General features: G+C 41.6%; 1 protein-coding gene across 3 annotated transcripts in view; it reads right to left on the bottom strand.

Annotated features, from left to right (window-relative positions):
• Positions 1-16,660: 16,660 nt before the first annotated feature.
• Positions 16,661-27,996, bottom strand: part of FOXP1 (forkhead box P1) — a 174,425-nt gene continuing 163,089 nt past the window's right edge. For all 3 annotated transcript variants that reach the window (XM_053953634.1, XM_053953633.1, XM_053953635.1), the window contains 2 exons: positions 27,592-27,758; positions 16,661-21,594 (listed from right to left, as the gene is read on the bottom strand). In XM_053953634.1, coding sequence (XP_053809609.1) covers positions 21,450-21,594; positions 27,592-27,758 — 312 coding nt within the window. In that variant the 3' untranslated portion in view covers positions 16,661-21,449. The remainder of the gene's footprint in view (positions 21,595-27,591; positions 27,759-27,996) is intronic.

Genomic DNA, 27,996 nt, shown 5'->3' with positions numbered 1-27,996 from the left:
AACACTACAGGAATAGTAACCATTGTGTTTCTTCATTTCAAAGAACGGCTGAAATCTAACATCTGGTGTAACTGTACAAACCTGACCTTAGGTCACAGTAAGTATTGTATTGTTGATGATGGATACGCTTTTTTCATTACCATGCTGTCTTCATTCTTTCAGCATCCATGCTGTGAATCCCCAGTTATAGCTGGGGCTATTGATAAATACTGATTTTTAAAATACAATTCCTTTTTATTTTTTTTACACTTTTAAGTATGCATTGTACGGTATTTTATTTTTAAATAGCTCTTCTAGTTTGTTGTCAACAATATGCTATTATTTGAGCAAACTTTTCTGCATGGTAGCTCTAACACACAAGGATCAAGGATTATATGTCTGAAGATGCTGCTATGATCCTGAAAGAACAGTGTCACAAGAAGGTGATCCTCTGCCTCTAATGCCTTCCCCTGTACTTTCCTCTTTGGATGATCGTTTCCTTAAAGCCCTTGTAGAACCAGGGTTTAAGGTTTAAATTGGGAAGCAGATGTGGACACCTGTGAATGTGTCTTTGCACATCATTGTTTCAAGGTTTCAGCCCCTGTGCAGGAAATGAGGCCCTGCACTGTCCTGTGTGATTGATGTCCATTATTCCCAAGATCTGGGGTAGTTCACACTAGGTCAGTGACTGAGCAGGAGCAGTGCTGTAACCAGTGCTTCCAGCAAGCCCAGTGAAGTACCAGTCAAGAAAAGATGTTGCCCTCATAGCTGGAAGTCCTGGTCAGATCTCAAATACATAAAAGCCACCAGAAGCTCCAACACTGAACTGGGAGAGTGAGGGCAAATTTAATGATGATTTCTGTTTGTTTGCTTTGCTGATTGTATCTACCCCCAGAACCTTTCCAGTTTTTGCAGCTCTCCAAGAGTGTCACAAGACTCTTAGGACCAGAGCTTTATTTTTTTTCCCCCTAAAGCTGAGCAAACACAAACCTCTTTTCCAATCTTTTGGGCAGCAGATGCCCAGGCTTATTCAGACTTTACTCTTTTGGATGGAAATCCTGACTGGGATGGCTGGACATACTGTCAGCAAAGGAGATACGTGTCCTATCCTAATCCTTAGGTTGTAATGCACATGCTGTGTTCTTGCTGGGTGCTAATATTCCTTCATGATGTTACTGCATCATGCAGTGGAGGTAGAACAGAATAGCCTTGGCTCATCCTCTTGCTCCCTGAAATCCTTACACTTTCACCAACCCAGCAGTAACCAGCATGGAAAACATCTGAAGGCATGGCTTCTACGCTTTTAAGAAACATCTATTCACTTCAGTTCTGCCAAAGCTAAATACATTTATAGATTTGTTCGTAATTATTTTTAGAGTAGATTTCTGTTTGTTTGACAAGATCTGAAAAATTAAATACCTGGGGCAACATTGCTGAGTGCAGCTGGTACATTGGAAACATGGGGAAACACTTGCTGTAATTGTGAAGGTTTTATTTAATGGCTCTGAAGGCAGAGTTAACTCATTCAGCAAGGACAGGTTGTTTGGTGGGCTGGTGGTGCTGCCCTCTCTGTCACAAGCTGCCAGGCCTGTCCTGTAGCACAGGCAGGTCTGTGCTTCCCAAGAACAAGGAGCAGAGTCAACCTTTGGGACCTGTTGGGGTGAGTCCAGCACAGGCACCAAGTTGGTTATGGGGATGGAGCAGCTCTGCTATGAGGAAAGGCTGAGAGAATTGGGATGGTTCAACCTGAACAAGAGAAGACTCTGGGGTCACCTAATTTTGGCCTTAGATGGAGAGAGACTATTTTCAAGGGCCTGGAGTGATGGGACAAAGGGGAATGGCTTCAAACTAATGGACAGTAGGTTTAGATTAGATATTAGGAAGAAATGCTTCCCTGTGAGGGTGGTGAGGCCCTGGCACAGGTTACCCAGAGAAGCTGTGGCTGCTCTGTCTCTGGAGGTGTTGAAGGCCAGGTTGGGCAGGGTTTGGAGCACCCTGGGATAGTGGAAGGTGTCCTGGCAGAAGCCTGGTGCCAGGTTTCTGTGCCACAAGGGTGCAGAAGGCTCTGGACCTGCCTAGCTGTGAACTGAAATGTATTGGCAGGACAGTTAACAAATATTTTATACTCTTCCCACCCATTCTGCACTTTCCATGACCTCTTCCTTTCATCAGTACAAGTAAATTGAATTCAGCACATTTAAAGACCCTGTCTGGATCCATAACATTCATAACCATGCTGTAACCATGAATGGAAAGCTGAGGGAGAGTATGGTTTGTATCCAAGGGCTCTTTTGCTTTTTATATGTTTACATATACCAGCCAATGGTCAGCAAATAAGCACCATGGCTGGTAATGAAATGTTCGAACCATCTGTTTTAATCTGCAATTTAATTTCACTATAAAATATTAAAGTTGTTCCGATGGTTGGGTTGGTAAGGCTGCTTTATATGAAAAGAATTGAGTATCCCAGAGCAATTACATTGCACCAAGCACATGCTGTGGATATTATATTCTGTATTGTTATTTTGTTCCATTAAAAACGTTAAAAAGCCTTCTTAGCATGGTATGGCAGAGTTTTAGGCTTTTTTAGGTTTTTAGGTTTTCTCTTTTTTGTTTGAAACAAGTAGCAAATTATGAGGACAAGTGTAAGAAAAAGATACTGGCAAAAGAATAATCTTCATGACCCTTCAAGAGGAACAATGGAACCACCTTCCAAGAGAGGTGGTCAATGCCCCAGGCTGGTCAGCGCCTTACAAACAGGCAATGTTGTCATTAACAGGCTTTAACTTTTGGTCAGCACTGAAGTGGACTTGATGATCCTGGTAGGTCTCTTCCAACTAGATTTAATCTACTCTATCCAAAATAAATGTCTGTGGAATTGTTGAGCTGATGAAACCAGAAAGTGGTTTTGACATTGCAGCTTTTGGAAGCTGTAGCATCTTTGGAAATCTTTGCTACCTTTTCCTCTGGCATTGCTTTCTGTTGTGGGATTTTAGAGGACATTCCTTGAGGGACTGGTGACAGTGGTGCTCTGGGTTGTGGCTCCTCAGGTCTTGAAAACATCCAGGTTCAAGGATTCCATGACATATTTGGACAGTGATTAATCATCCTTACAGGGATTTTATTTTTTCTTCTCTTTCCAGATTGAACATCTTTCATTCCAACCCCTCTGCCATGTGCAGGGACACTTTCAACTAGACCAGGCTGATCCAAGTCCCACCTGAGCTGGCTTTGAATACTTCCAGGATGGAGCAGCCACATCTTCTCTGGGTAATCTGTGCCGAGTTCTCACCACCCTCACAGGTCAGAATTTCTTCCTAATTATTTACACTTCAGGGTCAGAGCAGTGTGGTGCTGGGCACAACCACCTTTCTTATTTTCATCTGGCATGAACATTTCTGCTCATGTGTGCCTTGAAATACCCACATTTCCCACGTGACCTCAAAAATTCCCATCACTCTTGAGAGCATCCCCTGCCATGGTCCCACCCTGCCTTGCTTCTGGGATCTGTCTCTCTGCTTCTTTGATGGCTGAGAGGGATAGAGGGCAATCACAACCAGCTTGAGCTGGCACTGTTGGTATACCCAAAATACAGAGCCTTTCTCCATGTGCTGTGACATTAGGGAATGGTGAGAGGAACAGGCACATTTTCCCTGGGCAGAAACTCCCTGTCTCAGAGGCAGGAAGCATTGCAGCCCTGTGAGCCTCATACTTTAGCTAATCTAGAGCCCTGCAGGGAGCTGGGGCTCACTAACTCAGCACTGTGGCATCCTGACACAACTATGTGGCTTCTGGAACCCAAGCCAGCATTTCTACCTGGTCATCTGCTGTACTACCTGATACATCCGATAATCTGATACATCTGATAACCTGATACATCTGATAACCTGATAAATCTGCCTGGCCAAGGCTTGCTTGGGGGTCCCCACACAGGATAGGGAGAGGCAGGAATTGCACCCACCCCCGGATGCTGCAGCAGTTGTTTTTCCATTGCACCCACGACCACGTGTCACCTGGTGTTATTTGGAGCCTGTGCCACTTGCAATGCCTTTTTCCTGAGCATAAGCTGGAAATTACTGATTCTTACCTAACATAGCTAGTATAAAAGCACTAATGTCCTAATGAAGAGTCTCACTTAGCTAAATGCTTCATACAGCTGAGTAAAACAAAGAATTTTACTAGAGCTTAACCCAGTCGTTAATGAGCTTTTTAACCCTGACCTTTCAAATCAATGATCTACCACTGGTTTTACCTTTCAAGAAGGAATTCCATTTTCAAGTGATAAAACATATTTTGCACTCCTTACAATCTAATGATTATTCTCAGCGTTACTGGATATATGAGGCCATCAAACCATTAGAAGGTATAAAATGTATTAATGTACAGCATTCACGGCTACATTTGCTTTAGAGTCAATAAAAGGGAAACAATTTATAAAGGGCATTTATGCTCATTACGGAATATCGATAGATTGTTTCTCCCATCATTCCTGAAGTATGAAGGACTCCCCTCCATGATGGATAGGAGAGGATTTGCATAAGCTCTTTGCTTAAATTCCTCCAGCCCTGTGTGCAGGGGTCTGTTTGCCAGGCTTTGGGCTGCAATGTGTGGGAGTACCTACAAATTCTTCCTTTCCAGGGGACTGAGCATCTCATTTTGGGAGGTTTTCACAGCAGCCATGTGAAGGTTCTGTAGACAACTACGGCACTTTCTACACCAGACAGGAAATGTCACAAGGCTGTGGGCAAATGGAATCAGTGTTGGAAAAGAAAGGAACTTGTTTGTGAGGAAAGTCAGGGCTGGAGCACACAAATGAAGGCAGAGCTTTGCTGAGCACCTTCATAAGCAGGAGTAGGAGGAGAGGGACTTTTTGACACATACGGGGGGAAAAAAAGGGAGAAGAATTACATGGAGGGTAGAAGATGCTGTAGGAGCACTGTAGCTATAGCTAGAGGCAGAAATTTCATAGTCTATCCTAGTGAATAACAACTGCAGAAATATAATAACTATGAGGAGTTGAGTGATTAAGGCACTGGCCTGAGTCTCAGCAGACCTGGATTCAGTTCCTGGCTGTTTTCAGATTTCTGTCTGACTTTTGGCAAGCCTCTTCAACTCTCTGCGCCTTGGTTTCCCATCTGTTAAAGAGGAATAATAATATTTCCTTTCTTTCCTGTCTATTCCAACAGCAATCTTTTCTGGGCAGGCACTGTCTCTTTCATGGTGTGTACAGGACTTTGCCCTTGGATTTTGATACCCGCCCTAAAGTGGGAAATAAGGATGGGGAGCACCATGCCATGGAAGCCCACTTCTTAACGATTTCCCATTACTAAGGGTATAAAAGTTGTGCTACAACTTGTTAAAAAGAGTTCTTAATATCAGTTCTTTCAGGTAAAAAGAAAAAAAAATACCAATCAGTAAGTTAGAGAAGGAAAGTGATTCACATCTCTGTTAAGATTTCTAAGTGTGAATGTATCTCCTGAAGTAGAAATATTCCAGTTTGAAAGAACAGAGAAAACACTACTCATGGCACAAAAGCAGAGTGCTGGCCTTCTCCATTTCTGATCTTGCTCCTCTACATGTCTGGCTTCTCTATATAGACTGACCTTTCCCCAGCATTTCTCACTGACAAGACATCTTGAGGCACATAGTGGCTTCCTGACATGCACGTGCTCCTGCCCATCTGGTAGGGTGAAGCTGTGCCCCCTCAGAGGCACATACACCCTACAAGAGAGACTGGGTGATATCAGCTGCAGAGCACTGGTTGAAGAGAGCAACCAGCAAATATATAAAATGAAATCTCAGCTGCAGAGGCTTCCTGGTAATAAGCAGTCCCAATTAGAAATGCAAATGTCACTGAAAGGGAGCGTGTCTGTTGACAGAAGATTTTGAGGAAAGCTTTGGGTTTAGTGCTAGTAAATTAATCTTTAATTATGAACACACCTCACTTCTGAAAGAGGTGCCCTGCACTCACTGAACTGACAGCATGTGAAAGTTTCAGGCTGCTGCTTTCTTCTATCAAATGGAACATCTCACCCCAAAAGAGCAGAGGAGAACCTTGGTGGCTGCTTGTGGACTTAGTGCTCTGTGAGCTGGGGCTGGCCAGTGTCATTGACTCTCCAGGCAACCAGGAGTCACCAACCCATTAAAAATATTGGTCTTAAAACATTATGTCTCACACACTTTTGATAAATATAAATATCTAGATGAAGAATTGTCAAAGTTTGGGAAAGAAAAACAGTCCTTGCTCCTGCAGTTCTCTCCTTCCCTGGCTGGGTTGCCTGCCCTCCATGCAGAGCACACTTCTCTGGCAGAGGGAGGACCACACCATGCTACAGCAAACCCTTCTCCAGGCCAGCCATGAGAATGTTCAACACCTCCACTCCTGGGCTGGCTGGATTATTAAAACAACATTTCCACTTCCAAGTAAGTAAATAAATCTCACTGGCAGGTTTGTTTTGTGTCAGCCAACATCTTATCTCCCTGAAAACTGGGCTGGTGTCCTGCAAAGCTGAAAACAGAATAGTCTAAAACCTGAGTGCAACAGCCAAGAGATATACCAGATCCATCTTCTGAGGTAGCAGATACAGTGAAGTAAGCAAATGCATTCTAGAAATCCTATTATTAAAGTTACAAAAATAATTTTGTTTCTTTAAGTTTGAAGTTATGAAACTTTGCTGGCGTTTTCCCAGCAAGCTTTTGTTTTCTCAGCCTACAGCTAAAAAGCTTCGCCCCAAAAGCTTCGTTGCCCAAAAGAGGCCGTGCTGCAAACCCACCTCAAAAGGCCCAGAAAACCTGGTTTCAGGCACAACAGGAAGATCAGAACATACCTTATCATAAATATGCATATGCGACGCAGGAGCCCGCCACCTTCTTGGAGTGATGCCATAATTGATGGAACAAAGTACAACAAAACTTCACATCACTGGTGGATCAGAAGAACAGAGGTAACTGAAAGGCTAGAAAATTACAGGTTTACTGACATTCTGCTCAACCTTACCCATTCTTTATTGAAAAGAGATAATAACTATCTATAGGAGAGCTGTCTTAAGACTCCATTCATTCCCTTTCGCTAGCCCAGCTGAGAGGTGGTATAATATAAAGCACACCAGCATCTGGCATGTCATTTAATTACACCTTCAGCTTGCTGGGAAAATGTTGGAAGTGTCAAGGTAAGCAAACTATAAAAATATATTTTGCTTGCTACAGGAGAGCTCCTGAAATGGCAAGCAAAGGCCGGCTCCAGATATTACTCTGGGTCTGTGAGAGGAAGGTGATGCAGAGGAGTCGAATTCATGAACAGTTATCACCCTTTGATAAGACACCATCTGCTCCCAGCTGCGTGGCTTCAATTCCCCAACAGACACTTGGGATTTCTTCTCCAAATAAACCACTGGTGTAACAAGAAAGCAGCACTGTCAGCTCCAGTGAAGTTGTGCCTCCTTGCATCAGCACTGAGTGTGTCTCACTCCTTCAACCAAGAAGGAAAAAACTGTGAAAGGCAGTAAAATGCCAGCAACCACTACTGAAAGAGTTAGGTAGGTCTTGGTTTAGTTCATCCACCTGATATGTGCTTTGCTCAGCAGTGAGAGGCTGTTAGAGATCACCTATGGTAGGGATGAAGGTGGACTAATGCACCTGTACTAGTGGGCACTTTTTAACTGGTGACTTTTGCCCTGAGCTGATTCAAGGGACTCTTTTAAAGAACACAAGCTGATCAGTGAATCAGTCAGGTAGTGTGTTTCCCTGCAGAATGCCAGTATCTCCAGTAGCCAAGGAGAAGCCCACAGCCCTGTGAAATAGCCAGCAGTGGAGGACTTCCAGGTTCTTGCCATGTCTGTGTTTCTACTCCACTACGTTTGTAAGAGAAAAAAAATTTAAATCTCTAATTTCAGACAGCAGAGCTGAGATTGTGTTGTGGTTGGAGCATGACAGGCAGTTCCATGGGAGCATCCATCCCATGGTACCTAGAGCACTTGGCTGCATTTGGCTGAAGCTCTGTGAGCAGCACTCCTGCAGCACCATCCTTCACTCCTCGCCACGGCTGCTCTGAAGTCACTGTGTACATAAAAGGTCAGTTCTCATTGTCACTCCTGTGAAATAAGATTGGCCTCTCCATCAGCACTTCCTTGAGGCCTTGATGCTGTACACACCAGGGACAGGAGCACTGAGGAGGGGGGACTCAGTTCCTACCCCAGTCTGCACAGATAACCTCGCTGCTTGTTAAACCAAAGATGACCCCTGAGCCTTTGACCCTGGGGGCCGGCCTTGTTACAAGTAATTGAAGTGAATGAAATAAATCACTTTTTTTTTTTGTCTTTGTTTATTGGGTGGGGTGGGAGGAAAGGAGAAGAAAGTTCAGCACAGAAATTAGTCACCTTGTTTTGTTCTTACTAATGGAAATTTCTCAGAACCCAAAATAAAGGGTGTCATATAAGAACCCGAAGAGCACAAAATTAGTTTGAACCCACATCCTAACTTTTAAACCCAGAGCATGAATGCAGGTGTCTGCAGCTGACCATGGTATTTTTTTTCAGCTCATCTGAGGTATGAGTCACTTCCATTGAAAGAGGAGGATGCCTTGATCTGTGTGCAAGCGAGCTTTGGAACAGCAGCTGTTGGAGCAAATACAAACATCCATGCCAAGGATTGTAAGGATGGAGTTTATCTAATATGTAAAAAACCACCTGCTGCAAATGAAAAATTACACCCACAACCACCTGAATAAGATAAGCAAACGATGGGGGAAATGAAGAGACGGATTTATTATTAATGTAAGCTGGAACTTTTGAACCAAACATCTCTCTTGCAATGGAACAGTAGGAGGATGCACAAGGAAATATCACTCCATGCCCCAGACATGCTCAGCAGCATTTATTTTGCCTAAGTGATTTTCTTTTCTTTGCTAAGTCTGGTAGAGATGAAAACACTAACCCAAAGAAGATAATTAAAAGCTAAATGAAACCACATACAGCTGTGCTACTACATGGCTAATGAACATGCAAATATATACATATGACAAGGACATAATGCGGGCTGGCTGCCTTGAGTGGTTAGTGCAGATTTCCACGAGCTGGAAATGCTATTGATTATAACTGAGCTAAACTTCCTGACTCCAGACTTCAAAGATCAGCCTCAATATAATCATCAGGCAGCATATGGGAGTGTGGCTGCAAGGAGCTGATGAATAATGGCTCGGGGGCCTGAATGTTTGCACGTAGGGTGGGAGGTGTCCTGGAGATGTCCTCTGGGCTGTGGAGTGCAGGCACCTTGGCAGCCAGCACCACAGAATCCTCCTCAGCATCTTGGCAATACTCGGTCCTGCTGACAATTAGGGTTTTGGAGTTACGGGTTTTAGCTGGGATATTTATTTTTCCTTTCCCACTTCACTTGGCAAGAGGTTGGTATGTGGTGGAGACATTTTTGGGAGGACCAGGGATGGAGGTAACAGAAGGCAAAGCTTCTGGGGTCCTATAAACAGGAGCACGAGCAGCACGGAAAGGCTGTTCTCTGAGGGTCTGCTGCCACATCCACATGAAAGAAGACAAATCTGATTTCCCTTATTAGTTAAAAACCCACCCAGCTGAGAGTAACTCCCCAGCCCACTCAGAGATGAGACAAGGAAGGTAGGACTCAGCCCTGCACCAGCTTCTCCCACAGAAAGGACCTGGTCCCACTGCCACCTTGTGCCCCCTTCACGGGTCACAGCACCACTGTAATTTCCACTGGGGATATCACAGAGACAGAGCAAAACTCACTCCTCCTCCATGATGACCACAGAAAGGCCACACAGACTTGGGCGTGACCACAGGCAGGAGAGAAGCATGGAGGGATGGAGCAGAACTTCAGATGTGGGTGGAGATGACTGATCCACCATGATGGCTGAGAGAAGGGGCACCTACCAAAAAAAGAAACCAAATTTGTGCAGAACACAATGGTTAGTGCATAAAAATTAATCAAGTACTACAATGACTTGCTTTATTCATAATACTTAATGGTCATGTAATAGGAGTTTTTATTCAGCAGTTAAAGTTCATAAGTGCAGGTTTTACATGTAGAAAGGTATTATGCTGATAGTTTAATTACACACCTTTCTGCACACCAAAGGAAATGGGTTATGCGGGTTTTATAATTAAAGACGGACTTCTGAAGGGAAATGAACTTTGCAGTTAGCAACATAATATTTGATTTTTATCAGATGTTTTTGTTTTGAATTTGCCAGCACTTGGTGGTGGTGTAAACAGGTGAGAGTGCTCCAGACTGCATGAGGTGTTGGGAGAAACTTTGAAAATGCAGCAGAAAGTAGCCATATTTAAAAATAGCCAGTGTGAGCATGAGGTATAAACATCATGTGTTTGGAAAGCTCTCCAGACTCTGCCCATGCAATTATGCACAGTGCAAGTCTGTCCAGTACGTCTAGGAAACAGGGGGAAAAAAACCCAGCCCAACAAGTAAGTGAAAAATAAACCCCAGTGCTTGCCAAAATAATAAAAAACTTCACTTTTTATTTCTCTGATTTTTGTTTTAAATTCGTTTCATGGCCAGTGAATACAATTTTCCCCTCCTGCCTGCCTACAGAGGCAGCAAAGCCAAAAATGTGATGGATGTTTGTGTGTGCACGTTTGCTGTTGGAATACACAGGACCACTCTCAATATTAAATAAAGGCAGAGTGGTGTGAACCACTGCCAGGTCACAGCCAGCTCCTGCCATTCCCTAATAACCATGTGGACCTTTGTACCCAACAAGGTGGGGCTGGGGAGGTCTGCAGTGCCTGGGATTCCCCCTTTTCAAGTTTTAGGAGGCTTTATTTAGCATACTCTCATTCTTATAAACATATCAAAGCACATTAAAAGGATATGTGGCAATATATTAATAGATATATATATTTATAGATATATTTTTATATATGTATATATATTTATAAACTGCTAGGTGACATCAATTTATTTATAAACTACTAGGAGTAATCGATTTTTTTTTTAACACAGCAAATACACCTATAAGTATTTTTCTAAAGTCTAAAATATTTCAAACATCACCAACTTCTCCTCCCCTTGTGTGATATAAACTGACAGGCTCAGGCTTTTATTGTGCCCAGCCCAAATGAACATTAACTAGTGGGTTGAACCAAAAAAAAAAAAAAAACCACAAACAAACAAAAAAACAAACCAACAAAACAAAACCAACGAAAAAACAAAACAAAACAAAACAAAACAAAACAAAAAACCCAAAGCCAAAGGAAGAAAACAAAAGACTTTCCAAAAACAATAAGCAAGGGCAAGGCCTGAAGTATTTTGAGCACGCCCTTTCCTTTCTGGCAGGACTGGGAGTGACTGCCCTGGATATTATGGTTTGTTGGTGAAGGTGGGGTCCAGGTGATGGCAGTGCTGCCTGTGACAGGGGTCCCTTGGCTGGCAACAGCTCCTCGGGCACTCTGGACCTACCCAGAACATCTGAAATCAGGCATTTCACAGCCAAGTACAGAGGAATGATTTAAAAATCCTTTTAACCGGTGTGGACACACAACAATTACAACAGGAATAGCTGTGTAAAGAGTGCATCCAAATATAACTGGACATGTTTTTGAATTTCGTTGGCTAACTGCATAAATTAATGACAATGAGAAAGAACTGTAACTGTTTTTCTCTAATTAAATCCATACATTTTGGATCTACTCATCATCATTAATATACTGCTAAAAGTGCTGTTGCTGTATCTTTCAACCCTCAGCCTGCAATCAAGCCCTAGCTGCACTGTGGTGGATTTCAAACAGTCACTTGTTTAAAAATAGAAAGTGTTTTTTTTTAAAAAAAAACAACTGACTGCCGACTGAATGCAAACAGGTAAAAATTAACATATGCAGTTGTCAAGTGTCAGATTCAGCTCCTGAGCCACCAAGGCTTACATTGCCTGGTGAGGAGCTCACGGCACTTTAAGGCTGTATTGCCCACAGGCTGAAGTTGTGCAAATGAATATATATCCTTAATTTTTATTTAAGTTACAGTGTGCTTTTCATGTAGGTTCCCATCACTTGCTCTTTATAATCTCCAAATTTCAAAAAAATATCCCATAATCCCAGAGGTAACAGATCATCCTCCACAGGGTAAAATCAGAGTGTACCACAAGGTTACAGAGAGATGCTTTCCATGATACCCTTTCCTACCATTGGCACGAGTTCTCCACGCTTGCAACAGAGGATACTACTCCATTTTTTTTTTAAGTCTAACAAGGGTAATCATAACAGGATTAACAGATTTCCCCCCCCCCCCCACTACCTCATATCAAAGACAGCATTAGACCAGAGTTATGATTAGATGTGTTTTTACTGTATATGGAAATGTATTAAAATTAATGTATGGCTCAGTCACATTTGCCATCCACTGTTCTGTTCTCTAAAGCCACTTCTCCCATGAAGGGCAAGCACGTGTGCAGGGACAGCATCTAAATAAGTATTTTGTAAACATTTGAGAAAGAGAGACAAATAGCCCCATGCAATCACACCATCTTACCTCAAATACCCACTGAAAACCGAAATAATTCCTTGCTGAACAAGCCAAGCCTGGCTCCTAAACCAGGAGGAATTGCGATGCTGGTAAACTTGCAGAAATATTTTTACAATTTTATTAGAGGTTTTAATTCAGTGCTTTATCTACCTCTGTTAGTCTGCAAAATAGCTTTAAATATTCAAGTGGTAATTAATGAATCTTTTATGTTGCAAATCAAACATTTTCATCTGCGCTGTGGTACAGTGGCAGTGAGAAGGAGGGGTTTAAAGTGTAATTGTTTCTCCTGTTCCCCTCGCAGCGCTGAATGCCTTTTTACCCTTTATTATATCATTGGCTTTTGCTTCAGTTCATCAGCACTTTGCCACATCTTATCGGTCGATATTTGCTGTCTATTTTTTATTTTTTTTTTTTTTTAGTGCAAGATTTCTTACTGTGCCTTTGCCAGAGACATTCCTAAGGAGATGGAAACTCTCTGAATGTGGAATTTTCGCATGAGTGCAAAATAATAAAAAGCATGTGTGTATTAAAAAGGGATCAACTTAATGGGAAATGAGCATTGGGTTACATTAATATTCTATTACAGTAAAAATCATATTTAATAAATTTTCTCCAGATTTTTCAGGACCTTACTGTATTTTTCTAAGTCGGATGCCAATCCAAAGAAACAGTGTATATGATACATTTGATTTATGTTAAGTAAATAACCTGCACAGCCCATTTTTCAGTTAAAAAAAAAAAAAATATTAAGTGTAGAAACACACACCAGACTGAAATGTGTGCTTAGTTTCCATCTGCTAGGAGGAATAGTGTTGGTCTTGTGCAGCAGAAAGCCTTTATAAACAGTATTCTATTTTATTGATGCTATATGTGGATTTTTATGTTATGTGGCAAGTGAAGGAGAATGAAAACACTGTAATTTATCCAAAACCATAAAATTATACTAGTACTAAAGTAATTACTTCACATATTAAAATACAGTTTCCTTTGCTTTCTTTTGTCATCACATAAAACGAGGCGTTGAGCGCGGCAGTGCGGAGGGGCCGGGGCTGCTCTTGCCTCCACAAAGGATTGACACATCCCGGATCAGACACTATATCACCCGACCCTTGTTGTTCTGTGACCCTAATTAATATTATACTCGCTGACATTTATGTATCAGAGCAATAAGCTAAACAGGAAACAATTTATGTCACCTAAAGCTTTTTAACAAATCGATGCAACTATTTGTAATTGCTTGTTTCACAAGATTAAAAGTACTCAGCCTTGATCTTCGCCCACAGTTTTGTGGCCAACATGACCTGTGCTTCCGTTGTAAAATAGGAGAGTTAGTGATCAGCACCTATTTCCATCAAGTAATCCATATTGCTAATATTTCTGGAATTTTAATGTAGTTACAATTTATAGCCGATCAAATGTGGTTACCTAAATTGCTGTTGCTAGTAGACAGTTTAACTGTCTTTATTAATTACAGTATAATTTAATGTTTGAGTACAGGCACTTGTGTTGGTCATTTTTACAGCCAAAGCAGTTATGTGCCTTATGACGAACCATTTTAGCATTTTCAATGGAAATTTGCTAATATGATGAGTGATAAAAATGTCAAACTCTGGTAAATAATGGTTATTGCTTTGGCTGGAATTAATTCTTGAAAGGACGGTTACCTTCAAATTAACATTATAACTTGAAGAAAAAAAATGTTTTTCATGCTTCTGAGAGGCATAAAAAGTGGTCGCTGGGCTCCTCTAAATAAATACAGACGAAATGGCACAAAATGGGTTTTTTTTCCCCTTTTTCTCCAGGTTGACAAAGAAAACTTCTGTGGAAGAAAGGACGAGGGATTGGTAAATAGCCTGAGGTGATACTGCCTACCATTTCCAGCTCACGTGCTTTGAGGATCTCTAGCCAAGGTAATAAAACCGGGCAAAAAGAAGGACTTTGCTATGCCCCAGCTCCAGGGTTTGGGGAAAAACTAGGTGTGGACACCATGGAGGCTGCAAACACACCTGAGGGCCATGTCCCACCAGCTCACTCATCACTGCTGGGGAGAACGGTGGCTTGTGGCTATGTGAGGATGAAGAGTGTTCAACGTGCCAGAATTAACCACCACTGCTACGAGTGTGAAAGATAGCCCTGATTAACACACCATTAAATGAACATTTAACATCATCATTGAAGACTGAGCCTGATTAATAGGTCAAGAAGAGCTAATTACACCTTGTTGTCAGGACGGGTGTGTGTATGTGTGGCTGTGTGCAAGTGAGTGGCACCAGGAATTGCCAATCCCTTAAATTAGACCAATAATGTGAAGTTTGTCAGACTCTGTGATCATGGCCCAAGTTAAATGTCACTGATGGGATCATCTGCAGGGAGCAGGTCGGTGTGCAAGGAGCACACCAGCTGCCATGTCCTCCTGGGCCTCCAGCTCCAGAGCTTTTTCCCTCTGGGACAGGAGAAACCCAGAAAAACTACTCACAGGCTCCAATTTTCTTTGGAAGTTCCTCAGAGATGTATTGCCTCACCACTGCCCATAAAAGTGCTTTTCAGCTGTGGTAGAAAACAGCGTTTCTGCCTGGAAAAGGTATTTCCCAGCTGGCTGTTGCTGGTGGAGTAGGAAGGCATTGTGTGATGTTCCGTGGTGGAGCAGCCAGGGAGGAGAAATGTGATTAATCAAACATGATACAGAAGGTGGCCAAGAGCCAGATTCCCATCCGCTGCTCCAGGCAGCACTGACTGGGACAGGAGGGGAAATGATGGTCCTGCTGCTCAGCTCAGTGCCAGCTCCTCAGCACAAGCTGCATGTGGCACCCGCCCCAGCAGCTCCCCTTAAACCCCAGCCCACGGTCAGTCAGCAGATGACAAACGTGACATTTGGAACCCCAAATCAGCTTCCTGAGGTGAGATGCCCAGGGAGGTGGAACAGCCAATTCCTCTGTGGTGGCCTTGTAGCCCCTGAGCTGCCTGCTGGTGACCTGTGTGGGGACACACTGTCCTCTGAGAGGGCTGGGGGCCCTGCTGGGGCTCATCCAGGGACACGTTTCCCACCTGCAGCTGACTCCCCCCGTTTTACAGATGCACACCATGCCAAACAGCAGCTTCAGGCTCAATCCCCTCTGCCCGTGACTTTGGAAAATTTAATCCCACAAATCCTCTCCAGTTTACTGAAATCTCACTGGTGATGGAAGTGCACCACACGACCAAGGCTGGATTTGTATTCTCTGTATTTTGATTATTAAAATCTATCAGTCCAGACCATTTGGAGACACACTATAATGAGTGTGCAAAGTTCCCCTCCCCCTCCCCCCAAAAAATAGTTATCTGGTATAATTTTATGATAGAATATTTTTATAAAATCATTTGTACTAATTTAAGCATTTATCATTATATGCAAAAAGATTTCTTGATGAGAATATTATAGACGGTGCATGTTTTTGACATTAGCATTTTATTTGGATGACTAATCTTGCAGATGTGAAATTTTAATGAATTATTCATGAAAAATCTCTCCTCTGAAATTTCAGTTTGCTGCTAATGCTAGTTATTAAACATTTTATTTTTCTTTACAAAACTTGATGAGGAAAATAAATGTGTGCTTACTCGAAAGAAAAAGAAGGTGGGTTTTTCCTTCAGTTTGTCTCAGGTGACAGTGCCGCTTGGGACTTTGCTCCTCACAGTTTTATGGACCAAGGGGTTGATGCTGCACACCCCTTTTGGCAGGGGTGCAGTGCACATTCCCAGCCCTTCCTACCAAAGCCAGCAGCACCATTCCCGTCAGGGCACTGCACTGGGAAGGAGCTGCAGGGTGAAGACCCCAACCCCTTCTTTCAAACTTTGAAACAGAGTCCAGCGAGAAAGCAAATAAGCCCCTGTGAGCCCAATGGGCAAAACTGAAGGACTTCCTTGGAAAAGAGGATTAATTCCTTGAATGACTGTGTCTTTCTTGCTTCCACTGTTCCAGCCTCACCCAGCTGCTCTGTACAGACTGTCCACAAAACCACCACTAAAATATTTTGTACTTGGATGTGTCTGGGGAAGACTCAAGGCAGGAGACGAGATTTGTCCATCCATGAATGAGCCAGGACATGGATGAAGGTGCCCATGGATCAGGGACCATGGGATGTGACATCCGTCACTGTGGGGGAGAACAACAAAACAAGAACTTCGGACATGGCAACTTGCATTACCAGTGTGAACAACCAGCATTTTTATTGCATTTGAGAATGCTATAATGTCAGTAATTAGTACTGACTACACAACATTTTTTATTGTCTGTATCAACAGACATGGAATGATGGAATTACAGTTGATGTAAGGAATGAGTTTCTTTTATGCCTTATCAAAAAAAAAAAAAAAAAATCTTGTTACTGGCAGCACATACACACGAAGCACCATGCTAACAGTCTGGACTGTACCATTTTCATCAAGGCTTATGGGTAGAAGATACTTGGTTACCTGTTCTGGGCCCATTAAATGCAGTCCTGAACTGCAAATTCACCTCGCAAGACTAGAATACTAAATGACTTCTGAAACATCTAAAAAAATCACTCTGAGTTTATTAACCAAAGGTACCAAAGGATTTCAAAAGAGTTTAAACACATTTGGCTTTTTTTTTTTTCCATGCTATAATGAACGTGAGATTATTGGCGATCTGAAAACTACAATAGTTCAAAATTATTTTAAAAAACTTTATATATATATATATTTATGTATGTATATATATAAAATATCTAATGATCTGCAATATTTGTAGGACCAGCATCCCTGCCCTGGTCTCTCCCCGAAGCTGAGCTCCAGGAAAGGGGCGGTGCAGGACCTGCCGTGGGACTCTTGCGAGTGAGAATCAAAAAAAGGTCATTTTTTTTTTTTTTTTTTTGTGGTCACTTGCTCTACATAAGCCTTGATATTGTTTTGTTTTTTTTTTTTGGTTTTTTTTTTTTTTTCATTTCACTTCTAGTTGAATGCAGAAACCTAACAGGTTTTACATTTACAAACTTTTTTTTTTTTTTTGTGGACAAGGAAGGCTTTGACTCTCATTCCTGACAGCGATTTACCTGATACATGGTACTACTTTCATAATGTACGCTTTTCTTTGAGAAAAAAAACATGTAACAAATTGTCTTTACATCTTGGCACCTTGTAAAGTTTTTTTTTTGTTTTTTTATACAAAAAGTTCAATAGTTTGACACTCCCCATTATTAATCACTACTTCACTGATAAACTTTGAAAGTGTGACCCTGGAATTCATCATGCAAAATATTTACTGCAGCAGGAGAAAAACATTTTTTTTTTAAACAATTTTTTTTCCTTTCAAATATATGAACTTTGTTTAAGACAGCCAGAAAAGGCAGTGGTAAGATAACAGAAGGGGTGGGAAAGTATCAAAAAAACCAGCTTAAACACAAAAACTGTACAAAAATGCTTTGATCAATGATAACAGGAGAAAAAAAAAATCTGTCAACTATGTTACAATTTAAAAGCTGAAAAAAAAAAAGTCAGGGATTTTCTCCCACATGTCAGCAAATGTCATCCAATATTCTTAAAGCAAGGATAACTAAATAAAATACATGTGCAGCGTATTCTGCAATTCCATTACATACAGTAGTTTTTTTTTTTCAAAGCTATTTTTTAGTATAGTTAATATAAAGCAGTTGCACAAAAAGCAAAAGGTGTTTTGACAAACAGGTCTGCATTTATTCCTTTTGAGGAATGATATCTAGAAAAAGGACCTTTCCACCTTTTCCTCCCTCCCCACCCTCCCCCCAAAAGACAAAGGCTCACACAGACACAGTGGGATATATATGTACAACATAATAAACCCCTCCCTAAAGAAGCAACTGTATATCCAAAGGGATACAGAATCAGAATTGTAAAAATCATAGTGAAGTTTGCTTGATGTAAAGCCTGAGATTTTCAGTTGGTTCTTCTGCAAGGCTGCAACACCTGCCAGATATGTTAAACTCTAATTTTTTGTTTTTCTCTTTTTTTAATTTTTTTTATTTTTGCTACAGTCTTTAGACTAAGCATGCAAGACATACAACTAAGTGCAACTGAGTGAAATGTATTTTTTATTTACTCATTCCCTAACAGTTTGGACTGAGGTATGCGTACTAACAGTTTTCTCATGCTGTTATCTTTACTCATGTCTAGCTACACATGCTGAGAATGAACTAATCTACCAGATTTTTATCCCCCTTCTGAATACCGAACTAACCAGCAAACCACTCAGTTTTGAAGCACAGGGCTCAATTCTCATGATCCCTGTCTGGCTACCGCCGGCACGTCACGAAGCTGCCTGGATATAATTTAAACCAAAACTTAAAAAAAAAGAAAAAAAAAAAAAATTTAAGGAAAATGTTTCCAAATGACCACAGACTGCCCTTTTTTTTTTTCCTTGTCTTTTTGAAACAGAAAGCAGAGTTGCGTTTTATAAAAGTAACTGCCAATAAAATTTCTTGTACCAAAGCTTATGAGTGGACAGGAGTGTTATTTCCTTATGAAAAATGCTGACCAAAAACTAAACAAAACTGAGTAAATGTGCCAAGATCAACCAAAATTAAAGCAGACATCCCAGCACAGTCCCGGAACAGAAGTGGCACACAATCTGTAGAACCAAAGACCAAAAAAATTTTTTTCCTTTTTATTCTAGAAATACCATTATGTCGTCCAGTTAAATTGTGGGAGCTTTTCTGTTCTCTTCTGTGTTTTATTAAACTGCCTCCTTTATCTGATACTCTAATTTTCCACGAAATAATTGTGTCTTTGCTTTCTTCAGCTCCCTTCTCATAGCTCCCCCCATAACACTGATTTCTAGTTTTAACCTCAAAAGCTCTCCTCAATTCCTCTTTACAGACTTTCATTTTGGTCACTGTAAAGAATTGCAAATAAAAAGTAACAACTTTGGTTCAGACATCTACTTGGCCTTCTAAAATTTCTAGAATAAAGGAGCAGTTTCCCTCTCAGGTTAGCAATAGCCCACATCTTGTCATTTCCCTCTAAATTCTTCAACCTCCTTTGATCAACAATAAGAGGATATTTGGCTTCATAAGATAAAGCATATAACAGAGAACATAATTTACCTTTGTGTAATATCTTTGGTAATTTTAGGAAAAAAAAAGGTACAAAGAAGAATATAAATTAAGCTCTGAAAGGCTTTTCGAAATAATAAAAAAAAGCTACAGTCCTACATAAATAAATGAGTGACAGAAAAGTGGTTGCAGAATGAAAATGTTTAGGTGTTTGGTGACTGAGGTTTACTGACCTATGGCAACAGATTTTGTATGTCGTGTTTGCTTTGCAGAGCTTTGCCAGTTTTGCCTAACAAGCCCCGGCGCCAATTCTCTCCCAACTCTCCCGACTCCTCCGGCGAGGTTTCCATACTGGCTGGTGTAATATTGCATAACAATCCTAACTGCAGTACTGGATTTGCACAGCTGAAAATTAACACTATAGCATTAGTGGGGCCCCGTCCTTATTAACTCCCGTAACAAGTTCAATCTGAAATCTAATTTGTATTCAAACAGATTAACGCCACCGAGCAATCCTGAACTGATGTTTAACCGTGAAACATCACCATGTACAGTAACGATTTAATGAAGTCATCTTTCCAACCAGTATTTGCAAATGCAAATGTAAAAAAACAATAGGAAAAAAATAAAGTTGTAATAATAAATGTTTAGGTGCCCATCTCGGTAATCTTAGATATTCCAGAAAGATTTGTTGACCCATTAGAACTCGTGTTAAACAACCGAGAACCTGCCACTGTACTATTCATTCTCTACTAAAAGTGAACTCTGTTGGTGCTGCATATGTTTCTTTGTGCTGTTCAATTTTGTGGCATTTGCTAATATTCACCATTGCTGCCAAAAAAAAAATAAAAAAAAAATCAAAGAACCTAAACAAAACAAGAATATATTAAAAATACTGCTTTGTGGAATGAATCTGTGTTGCTTCCTACAGTGTTTCTATGTTCATCTGTCATTCATTCTCATTCTTGCAGTACTTCGTTCCTCTCTCTCCGTTGGACAGCCCTTCCACATGTATCGTGCAGCATTTGGGACCTTTTCAAAAAACAACAACAACAAAAAAGGAGACACCGAAATGGAATGTTTTCCATAGCTAAAGAAAACATGGTGGCATCTGAAGGAAATTGGAATGAATGACAGAAAAAACTACAAACAATTCAATGACATTCAGCTTCGTATAATAAAAACACCTATTAACATTCATCACAAAGTACAGAAAACGTTGAAGCCTCCGAGAGGCCCTGGGCCCAGATGAGGCCTGAGGTCAGAACTTAAAATGGTAGAGGAAAAGTGGGGCAGGGGAATAAAAGCAATACATTAGAAAGTTTGGGATAATTTTTTTCTTTGAACCCCTCCCCGATATACACGCTCACACGCACGCACACATACCCACACACGTGCACACACAGGCCTTCCCCATCCCAAATGGAAGCAAAAAAAAAAAAAAAAAAAAGAAACCAACCAACAAAACAAAAAAAAATGGAGTAAAGGCAGTGATAATCAACATGCAGTACTGTGCAAATATGTTGTCCATTGGAATCCTTAAAATCTGGGCAAAGACTTGATCTGCAGTTCAGGTGTACATGCTCAGTTTGATGTCCTCAAGTGTCCAAAATTGGCAGGACCTGCAGTCCACAGCTGGCTGCTAAATGCAAGTGAATCAGTTTAGCAAATTTACAACACTGATGTTGACTGTAAGAGAGGAAAATCCCAAGTACCAAACAAGTCCATCCAATGCACAGAGTACAAATTCCTTTTTTCAACAAAAAGTAGAAAAATCAAAAATACTCCCAAATGGGATACTTGATGGCACTAAGAGTTAACATATTTCATAGTTGTCAAAGTGGACTGAGAATCCTCCAGACTGTACAATAATGGAGAGATTTCACAGCTAAGTTTGACGTGTTCTTCCAATCTTCATTCTCAGGATAATGATGTCAGACATACTCATTCTATGTCCTCATTTACAGGTTCATCTTCATAATCTCTGTCGTGATCAAAATCTGGACTGTGGTTGGCTGTTGTCACTAAGGATAGTGGGCCTTCATTTTCATCTGGGTCTAATGGTTCTTCTTTGACATGCACAGGGTGCCTGGGAAAAGAAAACAACAGACAATGAGCAAGCTGCTCATTAAAAAATGGTTTTGACAGCGCAGGTGGTTTGGGGAGAAAGGTGAGTTGGTTTGGGAGCTCCAGGTCACCAAGGAGAAGACCCTCAATGTCTGTGCTGGCCACGGAAGCCAAGCCAAGGTAACAATCAACAGAACAAGAGTGAACAGCCTCAAATTGCCCCACAGGACGTTTAGGTTGGATATTAGGAAAAAATTTCTCTGCTGAAAGAGTAACCAAACACTGGAACAGGCTGCCCAGGGGAGTGATGCAGTCACTGCACCCAGAAACCTTCAGAAAACACATGGATGTGGCACCTAAACCACGGTTTAGTGGTGGGCTTGGCAGTGCTGGGTTAATGGCTGGACTCGATCCTAAAAGGCTTTTCCAAGCTTAATGATTCTGAGATTCCACGAAGGCTGTGCCAGGCAGGCAGCACTCAGTTTCCCTGGGAAAACACTCTGGGAGGAGCACCTCGATAGGGTTTCTGTCTTGGGACGGGGAGAAAACGCTCTCAGCTGACACATTAAGTTAATATGATCTTTGGATAAATAGGTGGAATATGCATCTGAAGGGGAAGGCAGTGGCCTGCCAAGGCCTCGGCGCAGCGCGGGCCGGGCTAATCATCCTCGCTGTGTGTGCAGCGTCTCTCGTTAACATGCAGAACCTGTGAGACAACTCTCCAGAGGACGACCCCAAGTGAGGTTCTATCATTAATCAACTTCAAGCAAACACAGCAAAGAGACACCATGATACATGCTTTAAACTCCAAATTAATGCATATTTTTACAAACTGTCAATAAGGGAAGAAAAGCCCTGCCAGGAAACACAAACAGAGAGGAAAAGGCTCGCTCAACACAACAATATGATAAGAAAGCACAGTCCTAACGAGAATAATAACACTGTCAGCTGTAAACAAGGCAGAACATGATCCTCAGCTCATGGTGGGCACAAGGATGTACTAAAAAGATGAGATCTGCCAAATTTCTCATTACAGCAAAGCACATGAATAACCCGCAGGGGAATGGGGCTTGGTCATTCAAAACGGGTATGATAACAATTGAAAAATGTTGTTCGTAAATCATATTTACAACAAATCCTATACAAATACAAATTACCTTTTTCTTTTTTTTGCCTCTCTCTTTTTTTTTTTTTTTTTTTTTTGTTCAGCAGCTTTTGAAATGTAAAGTAGCCATGTGAGTCAATAGTGTCTTGTTGGTGGGACTTTATAGGAAAGTAGGATTTTATTGACATTACCAAGTATTAATAATGCGACACAGCGATGGAGACCCTGTTTGCTTCCTAAATAATTGATGTTGTAGGCAATCCCTTAAAATAAAGTGTTAATGAGTTCAAGTCTCACTCTGTCTCTCACTGAGTTGATATCCACCTCCAAGAGTCATGTTTTTTCCTCTGTGCAGGCTGATTTAACCCTTTCACATATGCAACATGAACACACAACCTGAAGCACACACCTTCACTCTAAGAACTTCCCCTCTGCTCGCACAACTTTGCTTTAAAATGAATGATTTAAAATAGCTGCACTGTATTTTATGCTTTGCGTGGATAGCAACGACAACAGACAGCAAGGATAAATCACTGGGCAGGGAAAATGTACTCAGCATCCACAGACAGACCAAAGGCAGCCTTGCCTACTTCAAGGGAGCCAGTTGTACCCCTGCATCCTGTTTATTTCTTCATTCAGGCTTGAGTCTGGGTAAGTTTAGGAAGCATCTAACTTGCTGACTACAGACAATTCAAATGTGAGCTGCGAATGCCTTTCAAGTCCCTGCTTGTTTCAACTTTTTGAGTTGTAAAGTGCTGGATCAATACTCAAGTATTAACTGCACCTTCCAACTCATCCAAAGGAACGCTGGGGAGAAATGATGCAGTATCCATGGACACACACCTTTTCCCTTCAAATCCACTAATGTGTGTCCTATCAACACATCTCTGGAAGCAAAGAGGTTCCTCTGCATGTCAGGCAATTTTTGAAAAAAATACACACTGAGAGCACAGCTCATACAGTTTTTAACCTAACTAGTGAAAAATGAAGGGTAAAGAAAAGACTGGAAGGAGACAACTCAAGGATCACACGTTAAGAATTGGCATAAACATGTAAGAAGTCTCACAAGGAGGCTGTCATGCTGGAGTGTGCATGTGCTACCTGTCCCAGCAGCTCATGGCCTCAGTCAATACTATGCTGAATACCTGCAACTAGAAAAACTTAATATTATGAATAGGCTGTGGGGCCCCTCACTTGGGAGAAAACATGAAATGAAAAACAGAAGAAAAAGGGGGAAAGAGCAGCTGCACTGAGAGCCCAATAAAGCCTGTGCTACTTGGCCTTTATGGCAGTGATCTTTTTTACTGCTGTTTTAATGTCAAAGTCTTGCTTTTTTGCTTTCTGGTTTTGATGCTGCCGCTGCTGGGCTTATTTTTTTTTTTTTAAGTATTATTTTTGAAAACACAGAAGGGAAATTTTCAAAGGGGAGAGGAGAGCACATGTCACGTGCAGCGGAGAGGCCTTGGTGCATGGAGTGGAGTTTCTCCAAAGGCTGCCCAGTGTCCCAGTGCATCCCCACCACCTCAGGTGCCAGCAGGTTAGACAGGTGCTCACTGTGCTCAATTCAATGGTCCCCAAACCTTTCCAAAACAAACTCTGCCCCTCTTCTGGTTTTGTTATGAAACCAGGTGAAAACAGGTGGTTTTAACTGAGATTCTCTTTTAGGTTTGGTGTGATTCCCAGAGGTCAAAAAATAAAACTTGAGGTGTGAGAAGCAACAGAAGTTATGAAAAGCTCTGCACAACCCTGGGTGAGACAAAGCCAGAGAGGGCCACAAAGGCACAGGGAGCAGAGTCACACCAGCCTCCCCCGGCACCTCACATGTTGCACAAACATCAGACAGTGAGCTTGGCAAAACCTCCATCCCCTAAATGAGGAGGTTATCTGGGTAACACAAGCCCCAGGGAGAGAGCTGCAAGGAAAACAATGCCAAAAAATTCCAACTCCTTGTGTATTCTGTCAGATGCAACCACAAAATGGCATGTGAGGAGGAAACCTTCCTGAATCTGTGATTTTTCTCAAACATTTCTAAGCAACTGAAGTAAATAAGCTTAAATAATCTTGAAGGCAAAGGGAGACTTTCATATCCTCTGAAGTTAAGTCTGAATTTCTATTTACCACCTCATCAAATCCTCAAAATGGGGAAGGAAAACTTCCTTTACAGACTGAAGAATTCAGTCTGCTGAAATACAGAAAAGGTAAACGCTGGGTTAAGCGACAAGAAAAAGAAAGGGGAGGGGGAAAGAAGGCAAAGAAAAGAAAGGGTTTCCCATTTCTGTTTTCACAGCAGCAGAAATTCAGCACATTCCTTTTAAGTAGATGCCTGGGACTCCAGAAGGGGTTAACAATAAATAACCTTGCTGAACACAGATTCCCCTTCTTTTCACATCTGAGTAATTCTTTTGTTTGTCCACTCTGGGAACAGAGGAGTTTTTAATAAAGCTGACTGTTGTTTAAAGCCACTGAGTTCTGGTGGTGCACACAGCATGGAGTAGTTTGCTTTGTGGCTACCTTTGGAGCATATCAGGATGAAAGTGTTATGTCCCCAAGCTGTAATTATGCGACTACTTTCTAGTGTTTCAAAAGGAGGGAGAGAGAAGGGAAAAAAAACCCACCCTAGCTGTGGTTCAATGTGTCATAAAAAGGAAACGAATGAGCGGTAATAAGACTTCAGCTAAAGTGTTAGACTTCTTGGCTGTCATGTTAACAAGGTCCTTTAAATCTTAAAATAAAGTTTAAAAACTTGATTTCTTCTAATACTCTGAAATTGTTTAAAAAATATTTTGCATTATGGCAAGGAAATCTGTTCTGAGAAAAAAAATGAGCATGTTGTTAACAAAGCAGGAACATGGAAAACAAAAAGGTTTCACAGCGTCTGTAAACTGCACAGTAGAGTCGCTGTTGACTCATGATTTTATTTAGTAAACAGGGTAAACCCTGTGACGTGTGAATGGTGTTCTGGCTTTAGATCCCTTCAAACTACTTAGAAACACCATTATAATGGGGAAGCTCCGAGGCTGGTATTGGAACATCACCCAGCCACATTTTACTTAAGCAAAAAGAAATGTTCAGCAGAGAACACATATATTATCAATTCTGAGAAAATGAAAACACTCAGGAAACAATCATTTCCATATTACAACAGAAAATTGGATTTTCTGGTGAATAATGAAAATGAGGCATCACTCCCCCCGACCTCCTCTCTCTCCACTATTTGTTCTGTGCCCCTCACCTTGGTATCAATGTGCTAAGAGATGATTATTAAGTGCAACAAAGGCCACAGCTATGCACAGTTCTGGAAGATGTCCTAGCCTGTTTCAATTCGGTTATTTTTCCCTCCTCTCAGTCTATTCAAAGACAAGGAAACCTTAGGTGAAATGAGACGTGCATGAACTGCACTAGCCTTGAACTTGCAAAAAAATAATTACTTGGATTAACACAACATCATAAACGTTCATCCTTGTCTGTCAGGCCAGGAGAAACCCTTGGGAGAAGTCTTGTTTCTTGAGAGAAGTCATGTCCCTCCACTCCTCCTTCACGCTGGCCCTGCGTGGTCACAGGCAGAGGATAACAAATTGTGACTAAAACTGCCTGGAGATGAATCCGTCTGTGAGAGACGGAAAGTGTGTCATGCACCGTTACTTTGGGAGAGATAATTAATACTGCACAAACAATCACTGGAAAAGCTAAACACATTATTTGAATGTTTTGAAGTAAATGGTAAAAGACAATGTTTAAATTAATTATTAATTAAAAATGAATGTTGCCATCTTTAAAGATTTTTTTTTTCAAAGCACTTTGTGCACTGATTTAAAACACTGCAATATCAAAGTATCCAGAGCCTCAGATTCCTTCATGCCCCCTCCCCTCTGACAACACATTATGCAGGTGGGAAACTTTTTTGCCATTAAATGCTAATTAGTTTCACAACTAATTACTACCGTGGTATTAGGTTAATGTTTTTTCTACTTTTTGATTTAGACTTACTTTTGTAAATCCCTTATTCAAATTACTTTGAAGTAGAAGACTACAAATTAGTTCTCTTTTTAATGTGCAATGTGAGCCCTGGCAAGCCAGCCAGTAATTTTACAGGCTGTTTTAAGGAGCAGGGGGAAGACGGGCAGCACGGTCACTCACAGGTACCCAACTGCTCCGCTGAGCTTTCGGGAACGACAGGATTTGTAAATTCGGGCTTCCTCACCAGCCGCCAATTACCCGGCGTGTGATGTGAGGGGAGGGGGGAGTTTACAGCTTTGCAAACTCACTCCGTCACCCCATAAATACTGCACACGCCCATCGGGGCATCACACCCTTCCTGCCTTACCCTTTCCTGCGCCCGCCCGCTGCCCGGGTGCCGCTCACGTTGAGCGGGGCAGGCGGGCCCCCGTCACTTCATGCGGTTATAGACGCGCTCATTACGCCGCCGTCTGTTGCTATAATGCCCCTATTAATTCTCCTTTTGATATTTTAAGAGCAATCTATAAATCACACAGACCTTCATGTTAATGCTTACCAAGACCGTTTTGTGTTGAGTGGGTTTTTTCTGACTCGCCAAACAAACCCATTTCCCAGCTCTGCCCCATCGCGCAAACCAAAGGGGAGAGAAATCACAGGTTTTCTCCAAGAAACACAGCTGCCTATGAGGTTTTGCAAGGTTTAAAGAAGAGAACTGCAAACAAGTGAACAATTTTATAAGCCTTGTGTCCTTCTTGGACTGGATTGAGCTGATCAGTTTTACACGGAAACTGGTAAATGGCTCTTTTATGTTCAAACCACCCTACGCATGTTCCCAGATGGAGGCAGAAGTCTGCTCTTGCTGCTCCATCCATGAAGCTCAGGAAGGAGCCAGGAGTCTCCAGAGTCACCCTTGGTAGGACAAGACCTAGAGCCAGCACGTGCCTCTGCCATACTTACATTGCTTGCATAGGGGAACGTCCTGGACTGCTGTCACTCCCGTTACTGTTCGTATGCTCCATTGCACCATTGAGCTCTTCCCTCATCGCACTGGCTAAATTGCCCAGAGTGGGATTTCCCATGGAAGCAGTAGTGTATAGAGGTATACTGTTCTCAGCCATTGAAGCCTGCCAAGGACACAAACAAATCCATGAAGAGCCATGACTAACGTTTTTATACACTGCACAACACACTCACTTGTTCCAAAACATTCTCCACATTTATATTATTTGCAATTATAGGTTCTTTTAAATACTGTACTTTCTGATAGGTATTACCCTGGTCCCATCAAGGGAAATTTAACATCTTTTAGATCTGGGTTTAAGGATTCATAGCTGTATTGGCTTGTAAGAGGATGGAGCCTTC

The sequence above is a fragment of the Vidua chalybeata genome, chromosome 12 (genome assembly GCF_026979565.1).
Source record: "Vidua chalybeata isolate OUT-0048 chromosome 12, bVidCha1 merged haplotype, whole genome shotgun sequence".
NCBI classification, from domain to species: Eukaryota; Metazoa; Chordata; class Aves; order Passeriformes; family Viduidae; genus Vidua; species Vidua chalybeata.
Note: the sequence above shows the minus strand (reverse complement) of the source record. Positions and strands in the feature narration are given on the sequence as shown.